The sequence below is a fragment of the Oryx dammah genome, unplaced genomic scaffold, assembly GCF_014754425.2.
Source record: "Oryx dammah isolate SB20612 unplaced genomic scaffold, SCBI_Odam_1.1 HiC_scaffold_1, whole genome shotgun sequence".
NCBI lineage: Eukaryota > Metazoa > Chordata > Mammalia > Artiodactyla > Bovidae > Oryx > Oryx dammah.
Genome location: NW_024070185.1, coordinates 50,115,385 through 50,131,034, shown reverse-complemented (window position 1 = coordinate 50,131,034; position 15,650 = coordinate 50,115,385). Strand labels below are relative to the sequence as shown.

The following is a 15,650-nucleotide window of genomic DNA, read 5'->3' as shown; positions in this document are numbered from 1 at the left end:
TCAGGAAGCAAGTGGAGTCAGCAGACTCAGTGGGTCTTACCCTGAGAGGTGTCAACACCTGTGTCATGGGCTGAGGAAGAGGAACTCGTGGAGAAGACTGAAAAGAATTGGTCAGAAGAGAATAATGAAAACTAGGAGAAGGTAATATCATGAGTCAAGTGAATACAGAGTGAAACTTGATGATAGTAACAGTAGTAAACTGAACACCAGTAATCCTCATATGCTATTACCTTTTCTTCAGTTTTTTCTTGGTATTTGAGTAGAGAAGCATTAGATGGTAGATGGGTAAGTAGCTTCTGAAAAACATTCTAGATGCTTTCAAAGGCTCTAGTATTTGATTATGAAGCCCTAATTTAATTTCAGAACACAATTGATCAAATTTCCTTTTGATAGAGCTGTTTCACGAGGCCTCTTTTTACACGGTGGTCCTTATTGAGGTCGTTCTAAAAGTGTTAGTTGCTCAGTTGTGTCCAACTCTTTGTGACCCCATGGACTGTTGCCCACTAGGCTCCTCTCTTCATGGGATTCTCCAGGCAAGAATACTGGGGTGGGTAGTCATTTCCTTCTCAGGGGATCTTCCTGACCCAGGGATCAATCCCAGGTCTCCTGCCTTGCAGGCAGATTCTTTACTGTCTGAGTTACCAGGGAGGGAAGAATATTTTCTGGCAGTAACTGAGCAGTAGTTTGAAGAGGGAGGGAAAAGACATTAGGAAGACATTTGTATGTTTGCCTACCTCTGAAGAAGAGATTATCTGTATCCTTACAGAGTTAGGGGAATTGTAAAAGTGGAAAGAGAACATATTAAGTCTGTTTTATATTTTACTTTCTCTATTTGGAATGCTGGCTACTTTTTGTCCCTAGCTATGTAAGCCAGTGTTTTATCTCTCTGTTCTATGGAATAAGTTGTTAACTAGGGATTTTTCCATAGTAAGCATGTTTGGTTACATTATATTTGGAAAGTGCTACATCTTAAAAAAAAATTTTTTTTAAACTATCACATTGAGCAATGTAATTCAGCAGAGTTATAGCCTGAGCAAGTCCCATCATCGTTTTATCATGATATCTTACTGAGAAACATTTGTGAACAACTCCTGGCATGGAAAATGTGGGTGCAATTCATTCATCCTTCGTGGGACTCTAGGACCCCAATAGGACTTTGCTTGGATCCCTGCTGAGTTGCTGAGACGTGCTGGAGGGCAGTGGTTAATGCCATTGAATATGGTGTTGCACGCTTTGGCTTTGAAGCCTCACTCTTTCACGGACCATATGATGGGTAATGTGACCTATATTCATGAAGGGATAGTAGAATGCCTACCTTATAGGGTGGTCATGTGGATTAAATAAAATAATGTATAACGCCTGGCACATAATGAGCACTCAGGAACACTGTGATTATCATGATGATTATAATAATACTTTCTATAATTTCAGTTTACAATATCTAGTCCAGAGACCCACAGTGAAACAATAACCATCCTGGTCTCCCCCTCACTTTCAAACCTTGCACAGAAGAAACAAAAATTACGAGAATTTCTTTTCCATGTCAGAATGACTAAAAGACTCGATTAATGTAGATCGTGGTTGAGAAATATAATTAAAATATGTTTCATAGGACATTGAGCTTTAGAAAAGAAGTGCCTATGAAAGCAAGAGGACCTGATGTGAGGGTGACCAGGTTATATGCCTAACAGTCTCTATTGTAGCAGATTACCTGTGGCTCTGAATACTTGTTGGTGTCTATTGTATCCTTTTGATGGGGCTGCTGCTAATGGAACTTAATGAGACTCCATTACTGTTGTTCGGACTGTACTGTTTTTGAATTAGATGAAACTGTGCTAGATGGAGAGGCTCTAATGAAGCATACTTGGAAGTGAATATACATATATTTTGTGCTCTTTTCTTCATCAGACTTGCCAATTCTAGTCTTACAGGTTCCAGAAGGTCAGGAAGCCTTTACTAAGGCTCTATTGAGTTATAGAAGTTGAAGCAAGAGAGGGCTCCACTCCCCTAGATGATAATAAAAATGGAAAATACGACCCCCTTTACTCTTTCATTTCTATCTGCAAAGATTTCAGAAAGAAGGGGAGGATTTCTCAGTCCATGTGACCTGAAATATATTCTAGAGAGGGGACATCTGACACTCTTTTGGAAAGTGCTTGCTAGAACTGAGTGCCAGGCTCTTGATGATATAATCAATCATTGCTTCTCCCAGCCCCCAAATAAGATTGGGAACAATTTTTTATTTCTGCGTATGGTGATATGAATCATGAAACTGTTGACTATATTCCCTCCCTTGCTACTTTTCACTTTATTTTTGTTTATCAAAGATTTTTAGTATTGAGAAATTGGAAAGTATACTCCTTTCTGCAAAGTAAAGAATGAAACAGAGGAAAAAAGGAAAGAAAGAAAAATGTCATCACTGTATTAATTTCCTGGGCTGCCATAACAAAGGGCTTCCCAGGTGGTACTAGTGGTAAAGAACCCGCCTGCCAATGCAGGAGACATAAGTGACCTGGGTTCAATCCCTGGGTTGGGAAGATCTCCTGGAGGAGGGCATGGCAACCCATGTCAGTATTCTTGACTGGAGAATCTCATGGATAGAGGAGCCTGGCAGGCTACAGTCCATACGGTTGTGAGACACAACTGAAGTGACTTATCACGCATGCACGCACACCTAACAAAGTACCAAAAATTTGGATGTCTAACAACAATAGAAGTTTATCCTCTCACAGTTCTGGAGGCTAGAAGTCCAAAATTACAACGTTTGCCGGTCCATGCTTTCTTTAAGCATGACTCTAGGGGAGGTCTTTCCTCACTCCTTCTAGCTTCTCTTGCCTGCGGACAGCCCTTGGTGTTCCTTGGTTTGCAGATGCATCACTCCAGGCAGAAGGTAGTTGTCTCACATTTTCTTCCCTCTATGTCCAAATTTCCCCTTTTTATAAGAATATGAATTATACAGGTTTATGGTATACTTTAATGACCTTATTCTAACTTGATTACCTCTGTAAAGGCCCTCCTTTCAAATAAAGTCACATTCTAGGAATACTGAGGGTTAGGATTTCAACTTATCTTTTTTTGGGGGGGGTACACAAAACAAAACCTATACCCATATAACTGAGATAGATATAGATATATTTTCTTTATTCTTTCTAATTCTCTGAATGAAATCAGTTGTTAAATTTAATTTGCCTCTGCTTGCAATGTACTTTTGTACTTGCATAACTGATGGTGTCTGATGCTGCTTTTACTTGAACCACTGGTTCAATATCATAATTTGGGGTTCAAGTGTTCAAAATCACTTAAGAATTGCCTCAGGCTTTCTCTGATTGTAGGTTTCTTAAAATGGGCTTTGTTTGAAACCTGGGATGCTTGTTTATACTGTAGACATGGAATTTTATTTTAAAAGCTCTATAAACTTTTTCTAATTATGTTTTTTATTATTGACTCTATTCCTATCATTCTGGTTTCATCCTCAGGATTTCCCTTGTCTACCAAAATAGCACAGTGCTTGACAATAGGTGATATTTTAAATGTTTGTCATGTAAGTTAATGAATATATTAATGAGTGCAAATAGGCTGATTGATGAGATGATTGGAAGGATAACTAGTAGAAGCTGGAAATGTGGTTCTGAAATACTGGAGAGAAATAAGGGCCAGAAATGCAATTTTTCATTTTCCTTTTTCTGGTGATAGTGGGAATTACAGGAGTGGGTGAGAGCACCTGGAATGAGTACCTACTGGATAGAGAAGAAGGCAGAAGACAGACCCAACATAGGGAAGCCGCATAGGCTGCGCAGCCACCTAGAGATGAAAGCAGAGCAGGAAGAGAGGAAGGCCAGTTCCCATCCGCTTACTGCGTTTATTGGTTTTCTTCCTCCCTTTACCCTTAGGGTTACTGAGATGTACTTCCAGCTGAAAGAAATGAATGAAAAGGTGTCTTTCATAAAGGACTCCTTATTGTCATTGGACAGCCAGGTGGGACACCTGCAGGATCTCTCTGCCCTGACAGTGGATACCTTAAAAGTCCTTTCTGCTGTTGACACCTTACAAGAAGATAAGGCTCTCCTGGCCAGCAGAAAGCATTCTACTTGCAGAAAACTTCCCCACAGCTGGAGCAATGTCATCTGTGCAGAGGTTCTGGGCAGCATGCCACTCTCTGAGAAGAAGAAGTATCAGTGTTATAGCATGCCCCCTTCTTTGCTGCGGAGCCTGGCCAGAGGCTGGTATCCTCCACGAGGGCAGAAAGGGCCCTTTCTTGAGATTACACATCAAGAGGCTTCAAATGTAAGAGATGAGCAAGGAGAACAAGAAACAGAAAATCATGTAGTTGCTTCTGGGGTGATGCTGAACACACAAGCACACCCAAAGTATGGCCAATATCTCCTGGTCCCTTCTTATCTAGAACAAGTTTCTTATCCTGCAAAAACTGACTTGCCTCTGTCCAGACCATCTGTGGAAGCAGGTACAGATGGGCTGACAACTGAACATGTCAGCCAGACTGAGGTCCCTGTTCATCTGATGTGGCAGACCCCGAGTGTCTCAGCCCAGGGCCCCATAGTGGAAACCAGGGAGCAATGTGAGTCATTTGCTCAGATACCAGCCAGATCAGACGAGGGGGAACAAGTGCTCCCCACTTTGATTTGCACACCTGGACCCACAAGAGTGACCTCCCTCCCTTCCCAAGTCATGAGCATGCAACCTGGAGGTGGATATGTCAACTGGGCATTTTCAGAAGGTGATGAAACTGGTGTGTTTAGCACCAAGAAACAATGTCAAATCAGCGTGGCCTCCACTTGTAACCATGACTCCAGACAGAGTGGACATGGCCAGAGGCAGATCCGGGGCAGATCCCTGTCTGATAACTCTGCAAGACTGGCCCAGAGCAATTGCTCAGAAGTACTTCCATGGCTCCAGCCATACACATCCTTTCGAATCAGTCCGCTTCGGAAAGACAAGCCCTTCACTGGGAATCAGAGCTTGAGATTACACAAGGAGGAGAAGTTGAAGATCTCTAAGATTAAAAGTAAGAAGTAAACATTTAAAAACCAGGATTAAATTCTCACGTTGCTACCATTCTCATTCTCCCCATTCTCTCAGTCTTACCTGTGAAACAAAATGGTTCCACATACTGTCTTTATTGTCTCATGTAAATCATTTCCCTTACAGATCTATCAAAATTCTCAGAAATAGGACAGTCAAAATGGATCAAAACAAAAATGCTAACCAAGGATAGGAAACTGTCGAAGAAGAAGAAGAAAACACAAGCACTACAGGTGCCAGTAAGTGCCTTTTATGTTTTTGGCAACTGAGGTAGTATCCTGTCTTAGCTTGATTTCTCTTTATTCTAAAGGGCCAAGTACACAAAATAACACTGTCCTAGAAGGAATGGAGATGTAAATCTTAAGAATCAGCAAAGCTGATTTGCAACGATTCATTTATCAACTCATAGGTTGAAGGACTTTTGTGTTATTTTCAGTTTTTGGCTATTCCACTTAAGCTGTTAAGAACATTTGTGTACAAGTCTTTGTGTGGACATATGTTTTCATTTCTCTTTGGTAACTAGGAGTAGAATAGTAAAGTCATATGGTAAGTATTTGCTTAATTTTAGAAGAAACTTACATTGCCACCAGTTTATGAGTAGTGGTTTATGAGAATTCCAGTGGTCCACGTCCTTGCCAGCCCTTAGTAGGCTCAGTCTTTTTGATTTTAGCATATTAGTGAGTGTACAGTAGTATCTCACAGTGGCTTCATGTGCCTTTCCACAGTGACTAGTGCAAAATCACCTTTGAAGGAGACTTAACATCCATAAAGAATGGCTTCCTTCAGGGAACATGCAGAGTTGCTGGGATCCCATAAAATATGAGTTTAGAATTGTGTTCTAATTATGTTCTAAAATGGCCAGAGTTAAAATAAGAAGTATTAACTGAGCTCAAGTACTAATAACTTGATTTTTGTTATCTTGTAGTTTGTCAGTTTATCTCGTTTCTTCTCTGCCCCTGTGAGGCACACGAGGCAGCCATTATTGTTAGCTCCCTGTTATTTTAATGATGAAGGGAATGGAGCTCATAGACATGAAGTGACTGGCCCAGTTCATGTGGTTTCTGAGTGACAGGGATAGAATTCTAACCAGTTCTTTCAGACCCTTATGTTTTTGTTGTTTTGCTTTATACCAGTGGTTCTTAAACTGTGGTCTCCCATCAGCATTACCTGAAAACTTAAGAGATTCAAATTTGCCCTCTCCTTAGACCTACTAAGGGCTTCCCAGGTGGCGCTAATGGTAAAGAACCCACCTCCCAATTGCAGGAAACATAAGAGACGCAGATAGGATCCCTGTGTTGGACAGATCCCCTGGAGGAGGGCATGGCAACTCCAGTATTCTTGCTTGGAAAATCCCATAGATAGTGGGGCCTGGCGGGCTACAGTCCATGGGGTTACAAAGAGTCATAAACGACTGAAGGGATGTACCACACATGCACAGACCTGCTGAATCACACACAGATGCTGAGGGTGGGAGCCAGCAATCTGTGGGTTTAACATAGTCCTGGGTGATTCTGATACGCACTCAAGTTTGAGAAACCCTGCTCCCCACCCTCGTTCTCAGTCATGACTGCAAATAGGAAAGTCACATGGATGCTTGTGTCCTGCCAGCACGAGTGACGGAAGTTTAACACTTCCCAGGTGATTTTAATGTGCAGCCAATATTAACAACCACTGTTCTTCAACATGCGGTTGTTGTTCTGTTGCTCAGTTGTATCCAACTCTTTGCAACCCCATGGACTGCAGCACACCAGACCTCACTCAGTTCCCAGTTCAGTCGCTCAGTCTTGTCCGACTCTTTGCGACCCCGTGAACAGCAGCACGCCAGGCCTCCCTGTCCATCACCAACTCCTGGAGTCCATCCAAACCCACGTCCATCGAGTCAATGATGCCATCCAACCATCCCATCCTCTGTCATCGCCTTCTCCTCCTGCCCTCAATCTTTCCCAGCATCAGGGTCTTTTCCAATGAGTCAGCTCTTCACATCAGGTGGTCAGAGTATTGGAGTTTCAGCTTCAACATCAGTCCTTCCAATGAACACTCTCCTTTAGGATGGACTGGGATGGACTTTAGGATGGACAGCACAACAGATTTCACTGTCCTTCACCATCTCCCAGAGTTTGCTCAAACTCATGTCAGTGATTACTGTGATTTGGAATCTATTCAGATTAATGTCACTCTGTTCCAACAAGTATCTTTCTTTCCAGGTCATAACAGTCAACACCTGCTCTCAAAGTGACCAACTGAACCCAGAGCCTGGAGATAATAAGATCTCAGAAGCACAGAAGGGCAGCAAGAACTGGATTCCAGTGTCCAAATTTAATCAGATAAGTATGTGACAGTCTGCATTCTTTTTTTTTTAATTTTTATTATTACTTTATTTTGCTTTACAATACTGTATTGGTTTTACCATACATTGACATGAATCAGCCACAGGTGTACATGAGTTCCAAATCCTGAACCCCCCTCCCACCTCCCACCCCATATCATCTCTCTAGATCATCCCCGTGCACCAGCCCCAAGCATCCTATATCCTGCATCGAACATAGACTGGCGATTCGTTTCTTACATGATAGGATACATGTTTCAATGCCATTCTCCCAAATCATCCCACCTCTCCCTCTCCCACAGAGTCCAAAAGTCCATTCTAAACATCTGTGTCTCTTTTGCTGTCTCGCATACAGGGTTATCATTACCATCTTTCTAAATTCCATATATATGTGTTAGTATACCATATTGAATTACCCAAACCCTGGTGGTTTCCTCAGGCTATCGTCTTTAGAGCAGCGGGGGTCCCTGCTGTTCTCTCAAGTGGAGGTGAGAGAATGAGAAGGGGCCACACTTTCTCAGAAAAATAGCTCTTTTCTACTTTTAGTTTTTATGAAAGAGATGCAATTTGCATTTGCTTAATGGGATAATTGTCAGAATTCAGAAAAGAAAAATTAAAATTAATTAAAATGTAGATAGTCTCCTATTCAGAGCTGTTGGATCTGCATCAAGGAGTATTCGTTTAGTCTGACTTATGGAGTGAGTTGTCCAGTGTTATATATTCTCTAAAGTTCAGGTGACGTTGATATGGGCCCTTACACAGAACTCAGCAGTAGTTGGTTATTTACAACTGCTCCCATATAGCGTTTGTTCCATCGGCAGGATTCCCTTAAACTTAATAGTAATGATGTTTGTAGAGGATGGAAGACAGATCAGTGAGCTAGGAATGAAGACTGTGAGCCCAGCGTGGACCGTGAAATAAGCTTGGACAGATACGTTGAGGACATATTATGAAGAGAATAGGTAGCAACGAACTTAACGTTGAACCTCTTACATTTGATAATGAGACCCTTACTAATTTTTAAACAGAAGGGACTATGTGGTTAGCAAGTCATAAATATTTAAAATTATTTGAAGTACTAAACTTAAGGTACGTGTGTTAGTTTTAGATATACAACATAATGATTAGATGTATGTCTGTGTTGCAAAACTAGTAACACAATAAATTAACGTCCATCACCACCTATAATTAACAATTATTTTTTCTTGTGATGAGAACTTTTAAGATTATTATCTTAGCCACTATATAGTATTGTTAAACTATAACCACCATGCTGTATATTACCTCCCCATGTATTTATTTATCTTATAGCTGGAGTTTGTACCTTTTGACCATCTTCTCTTATTTCAAAAAAATTCAAACTGAGAAAGATGGGAGTGGCAGGAGGGTTCTGGCAAAGAATCTCATTTAAATCTGATGATCAGGAAGAAAGAGACCTAGAGAATTAGGCTAAATCCAGGTGTTTGGCTAATCTGAAGACTTCAGGAGGCCTAGTGTCTTGATCCACATTCTGGGTTGAGAACTTTGTTTTTTTAAAAGCTTGTCTGAGTTAAGAATTGAAAAAGAATTTTAAAAAAAATTTGAGGGTGCCCTGTTAGATAGCTCCTTCTAAACACAAAAGGTAAAGTTTTGAGGAAATTAATTATGGAAGGAAAAGCATAGTTTTAGATTTTTATAGAGGTATTTTAATTGTAGTACTGAGCTATCATATTTATCATAATTTTATGATGTTATGAGAAGTATCACATATACAATTTTTTGATTTTTTTCAGTAGCTTTTTTTGTATTTCCTGTATATTTTTTTTCTAGCACCAAATAGTAGGAAAAAATAACAACTACTTTTAGCCAGGGACTTTTAATAAGTATTTTTCTCAGAATTAATCCAACCAAATATTTATTAAATTATTATTGATTGCCTACTATATGCCAGTAACTTTGTAAATACCAGGTATAAAAAATATTAACAATAATGATCCTTGTTAAGTTTTTTAAAGAAAAGGCTAAAAATTAAAACTATTTGCTGGCATTCTTTTCTTTCTTTTTTCTTAGTTTGATTTTGTCTTCTTTTTAAAATAGCCTACAGTAATGCTTGATTCTGCTATTAAGGAAGAATTACTAACAATTTGGATCTCAAAATTCTTGTATTTTGAATAAAGCATGGATGACAAGGTTCAGGGGAAAGTGAAAATTACTAAAGGTGTTTTATAGGAAGATAGGGTATGGATAATTATTTGATAGAGTATTAATTGTTATAGACATAAGGGTAACTATGGAAGAATAGAAATGGGGTAAATAGCTTTTAACCACTTGAGTAAAAAGGACGAAAGAATCTTGGTAAAACTTGCCTAAAAGAGAAAAGAAAAGTTTATTCCAATTTAGATAAATGCACAGTGTTGAGCAGAGAAGGCAATGGCACCCCACTCCAGTACTCTTGCCTGGAAAATCGCATGGATGGAGGAGCCTGGTGGGCTGCAGTCCATGGGGTCACTAAGAGTCGGACACGACTGAATGACTTCACTTTCATTTTTCACTTTCATGCATTGGAGAAGGAAATGGCAACCCACTCCAGTGTTCTCGCCTGGAGAATCCCAGGGACGGGGGAGCCTGGTGGGCTGCTGTCTATGGGGTTGCACAGAGTCGGACACGACTGAAGTGACTTAATATACAGTGTTGAGATCTTTTATTTGTAACTGTGATTCACATATAACACATTTTCATGTATTCTTTAATTTTTTCCTTCCTTTTAACAAGGTCTAGAATCTTACATATATCAGAAAATGAAAACTAAAGAAGCTGAACGACATCCTGTACAAGTCAGTGATTATGGAAGGCAGTCTCAAGAGGTGAAAGCATTTTATTTGACATTTTAAAAGCTCAGTTTTCACCCCCTCTCCTCCCACTTTATTCTTTCTTTGTTGTTCTCTTTTTTGCTATTTATCCATCCAATAACTTATCCTGAGCATTTTAGCATGAATGAGAAAAAGTTTAGGAATTTTTGACACTGTTTTCAAATATGTAAAAGTTGCCATATGAAAGAAAAATACCTCTAATACACTTTTCAGAGGTAGAGCTAAAAAAACAACATATACAAATTATTGGGAGACAGGTTTCAGCCTGATTTGAAAAAGAATTTTTACCTTTTGCAGCTTTCCAGGGATGGAGTGGTTTATCTCACAATAGTTAATGTCTCACTTAGTGTGGTTAGTTGGCTAAGCCAACTTCTTTGTAGATGTATTGGAGGGGATTTGTACATTTCAGAGTAAAGGACCTTCAGTGTTTCTTCAATACTGATTTTTCAGTCTGTTTTTCTTTCTGTCTGCAAATATGTGCTTGTTTTATTGCCTGCCACCATGGGGGAAGCATGATCTAGTTAGACTAGCCACCACCTAACCGCACCCCCCCAATATAATTTTGATCTTTGTTTGACTGTTACCTTTATGACCTTGGAAAGTGTATACAAATAGCCTATATAAAAATATACTAACAACCTCAGATGTTCTTATAGGAATGTAATCTGTGAAACAGAATACTCCTTGAAGGTAGTCAGGGACCTGTCTGCCCTATCAAATCCTGGCTCTTCCACTTCCTAGGTTTCAAAGTTATACATATCAATTAACCTTATGAGCTTCATTAGCTGCATCTCTAAAATGGGGTTAATGCCATCCTTACCAGTTTAATAGTGGATAACAAAAATAACACTAGTGAAAATGCCTAGAGTAATGCTTGGAGTGGCTTCCCTGGTGGCTCAGATGATAAACAATCCACCTGCAATGCCGGGTTCGATTCCTAGGTTGGGAAGATTCCCAGGAGAAAGGAATGACTACCCATTCCAGTATTCTTGACTGGAGAATTCCATGGACAGAGGAACCTGGCGGGCTACAGTCCATGGGGTGGTAAAGAGTCTGACACGACTGAGCAGCTGAGCATGCACGCACACACAGTGCTGGGAGTATACTAGATTTTAAGAAATAATTTGAATCTAAATAGAAATAGAATGAGATATCTCCAAGGTAACTTTCTGAATAATCATTAACTGAAACAATGATCTGATGATTGAGTATAACAATATAATGATCAATGTTTCCTGTCAACTTTGACGTTCATGCCTTCTTTCCCATCCTTCAGTTCAGTTCAGTCGCTCAGTCGTGTCCGACTCTTTGCGACCCCATGAATCGCAGCACACCAGGCCTCCCTGTCCATCACCATCTCCCAGAGTTCACTCAGACTCATGTCCATCGAGTCCGTGATGCCATCTAGCCATCTCATCCTCAGTCATCCCCTTCTCCTCCTGCCCCCAATCCCTCCCAGCATCAGAGTCTTTTCCAATGAGTCAACTCTTCTCATGAGGTGGCCAAAGTACTGGAGTTTCAGCTTTAGCATCATTCCTTCCAAAGAAATCCCAGGGTTCATCTCCTTCGGAATGGACTGGTTGGATCTCCTTGCAGTCCAAGGGACTCTCAAGAGTCTTCTCCAACACCACAGTTCAAAACAGATGTTATATGTTCACTCTCAATCTTGTAAAATCCATTATATATTACAGTTTCTCTTTGATGTCCCCATAAAATACTTTGTGTTAAAGCTGGTCACCACAGTGAGTTACTCATGTATTGTGCTAACATTATTCATCTTTCCAGCTTGAGTTTTGATAATTAGTAAAAGAAATATTGAACTAGAGGAAGGGAAAAGAAAACAACCATATCCTCCAAGGAGTGTGTTTTGCAAATGTGTTGTTGGAAGCTTGAGGGGGGAGAAAGTTGTAATGATCTTTCCCTTCTGCTCAGGATCTTACCAAAAGCTCTTTGTGGGATTCCAGGAGCACCACAGTCAATAGGAAGTCTCAGTGAGTATTTCTGAATGTCTGTCTTTAAGCATCTTTGGCTTCTTTTCTTTTTTAAACTGGACTGGGAACCAAGGTTTAATTGGGTCAGAAAAGGAGAAAAAGAAAAGTGTGTCCAACAACAATATTTTTCTTTTGTTAGCAAGAATGATGATTATTTATTCTAGTTTTCCTGTTTTTGGCAACAAAATCTCACCTTAGTGCCTTTTAAGAATATAATGAAACATGTGCTATTGCAGCAAATTAACCATTTTGTCTTTTTTAGTGTCAAAAAAGCACACATGAAATAATAAGTATCATATCTTTTCTGATGTGAAATTTGCATTAAAAATTAGGAATAAATCTGTCTTGACTGAAAAAAAGACTTAGACTGAAGACTAGATAGTTCTTTCCCTTAGTTTTTTTTTTCCCCAAATGTTTCTAAGATGGATCTTTCTGGTTTCTCCCTAACATCCTAAGTGTTCATCAAAGCAGTAACAATTTGAGAAGGTGTGAGACAGGAGGACAGGGCTAGAGAGAGCAGATAGAGAACTCACATTTTTGTACACTTGAGACTCCTGGATTTTTATTATTCAGAGAATATTTGAACACCAACCAGGCAGATTATTCTATTTTGTTTGTAGTGTTTTATGGACCTTTCCAGTTATATCATCAAATTGAGTATTCTTATAGCCAAAGGAGCAGAATTCAAAAGCATCTGTACTCTACAAAGGGGCCATTGGTGTCAGGCAGGTGGAATATGATGGTCAGTTGGCAGTCAGCTGTGTCTGAGACGGCCTTTTCTCTGAAGCTCCCATCAAGGTCTCTCTGTGCAAGCCTGCCTCTAGAATTAATGTGCACATGTCTTTCTTCTCCCAAAGGTTCAGTAGTTTGTGCTCACGCAGAGTGGTGGGTTATTGCAGCATGAAATTAAACAATAATTGTAATTGTACTTTCTTCCCCAAGGACCTTACGTTCTGGAGATATTCTTTGAATGCACTTATTTTGACTTGCCCATGGCCACTTGTGCACTTGAGCAGGGCACGTAACCATTTAAAGAGAGCTAATTTCAGCCTTGAACATTTAGGGATCACGTGGGCTAATGAAACTGATTTGTAGGCTTGTCCAGAGACATTCATAGACTCATTTGTAGGCATCTACTTTGCATAGTTCAAGAACCTTTTCGTTTAATTGATCCAGAAGAATACAAATACAGTTAAATCTTATATATGTTGTGTGATCACACAGCTAATTAAAAACAAAAACCAACAACTGCTTTTCAGTTAGCTTAGGGCATACACAGTAAACGACTTACATGCATATCTGGTGCTCGTTTTTCTATGAAAATAATTGTAGGGCTGTAAACTGTTTCTCTAAAAGTAGGGGCCAGATGTAACTGATATGCTTCCTTTAAAGTAATATATACATATGTCTATACATATATGCTTATAGTCTCTGTATTATTTACTGTTTTGTGCACTTTTTCTATCTTTGGTCAGTGAAAAATTTAAGCATTATCTAAACAACTTTAATTTTTCAAACAGGTTGAGAAGTTCAAATGGAGTTAACAGTAAGTTTTTATATTTTTTTCATATTATTATTCGTGAGCTTTATGCTCCTGCTGAGATTTTTAGTTCTTGAAATCCTGTTTGTGGTTTTTGTCTACTATACAGAATAGCAAATTCGGTAGAAAAGTAGAAAGTTTTTTAATGTCTTTCCCCAGATAAGTCAGGACTGATATCTGGTTTAAAATTTTTTGGAGTAACCAATTTTCAACCATGATTTTCCAGTGAGTAAGAGTATAGTCGCTGAGCTCATTTAGACTGCTCGACAACTCTTACTGTGATGTTTTCATACATTGCCCAGTAAGAACTCATGAGACCGTATGTAGATCTTTCCTTTGTGGCTTCAGTGGGACTCTGTCCCAAGTGGCTAAGTAGGACCAAGCCTGCTTGGGTGAGACACCTCCCTCACCGAAACCACTCTCTATAGCCACTTTCAGATTTTACCCCTTTCTGTCTTCTTGACCCCTTGATACAGATCAGAAACCTTCTTCTTCTGTGGTCTTGTTCCATCTCAATTTCTTATGTTTTCAGTACATCCTTTGCAGTTGATTCCTTCTCCACCTACAAAAAATTTGTCACGTACAAGAGAAAAAAATAATCCTTTTCTTGATTTTACCTGGCTTTCAGACTGCCACTCCCGTTCCTTACCTCCAAATTAACTGAAACAGTGTTATTCCAGAAAGGAACAGTCTTTTCTGATGATCTTACCTTTTACCCAGCACCCCCAAAGGGAGGGAGTTTTATTCCTTTGCTTATGCAGCAGCAAAAAGCCAGAGACATCTGTGAAACTGGGCTCATTACGCTGCTTATTCTACAAAGTATAAAGCAGTTACCACCACGAGACCAAAGTTCTCCACTTTAATTCTGACTTTATGAAATGGCAAAACTGTTGGAAAGGATTTCTCTTGAGCCTTGTAATTTAGGACTTGAGCAGATAGAAGAGAACCAGTTGAACTAGCAAGAGGTATTCCCAGCACACAGTGCTTCTGTAACCACCCAAATCCCTTGCTGTCACCTTCCCTTCCACCTCCTTTGTTTCTGATATATACCTCTTAATATGTTTTCATCATTTTGTTGTCATTTTTAAGTCAGTGAAGTAGTCTGCTAATAACTTGATATTAATAACGTCTTTATGTGGGCACTGCATCTTGGCAGGGAGCTCAGAGAATTGTGCTTCTGGGATGTCGTGAAATGTGATGGGCAGCTGCATGCCTTCTGCAACCCAGAGGTGTAATTTGTTCAGAGGAAATACATCTTTGAGGCTAATATTACCTGTCTTTCTTCAATTCCCTATATAAATATATTTGGAGATATTGCATTGATGATTGGAAGCTGTCAGGATACCATGCACGATAATGTGGTTAAAGGATATTAGGCAATCTTTTTCGAAAACCGAGAAGCCATTCTGATTAACCTGTTCAATAATAACTTTGAAGGCAATATATTCATAAGTATGTATTTATCTTCAGCCTAGTAATTAAAATGTCAATCTTCTCTGTAATTTCAGAAATCTCAGACTCCTTAAAAAGCCCTCAAGAGCCTCACCATCATTATTCAGGTAGGATGCATGTACACGTGGACATATCAATGGAACTAAATGTCTGTGAGACTGCATTTGGAAACAAAAGCATTAATGAATTTGTGGGGTTGATATGGCTCCAACTTGAAAAGTTGTTTACTCTGATGAGAGCATATTTAGGTTTCTTAACTTGGGAAAACAAGTTGTTAGGATTTAAGAAGTTTTGGATTAAAAAAAAAATGCTTGTATTGGTAAGTTCCAAATTGTAAAAGCGAAAGGTGACCTTGAGATCTGAAAATTCCTTACAAGATCAAAACCAGAGATCTTTGTGTTTTGGACTGGGGAGGAGACAGGCCTGGGGCTGGTTCTCTAAGGAGGGGTTTT

The 15,650-nt window shown here is 39.5% G+C and overlaps 1 protein-coding gene across 1 annotated transcript in view; it reads left to right on the top strand.

Moving 5' to 3' along the window:
- Positions 1-15,650, top strand: part of TRPM6 (transient receptor potential cation channel subfamily M member 6) — a 66,894-nt gene that overhangs the window by 30,273 nt on the left and 20,971 nt on the right. The window contains exons 10-16 of the mRNA XM_040254851.1: positions 3,891-5,023; positions 5,167-5,279; positions 7,245-7,368; positions 10,118-10,209; positions 12,148-12,206; positions 13,727-13,752; positions 15,255-15,305. Coding sequence (XP_040110785.1) covers positions 3,891-5,023; positions 5,167-5,279; positions 7,245-7,368; positions 10,118-10,209; positions 12,148-12,206; positions 13,727-13,752; positions 15,255-15,305 — 1,598 coding nt within the window. The remainder of the gene's footprint in view (positions 1-3,890; positions 5,024-5,166; positions 5,280-7,244; positions 7,369-10,117; positions 10,210-12,147; positions 12,207-13,726; positions 13,753-15,254; positions 15,306-15,650) is intronic.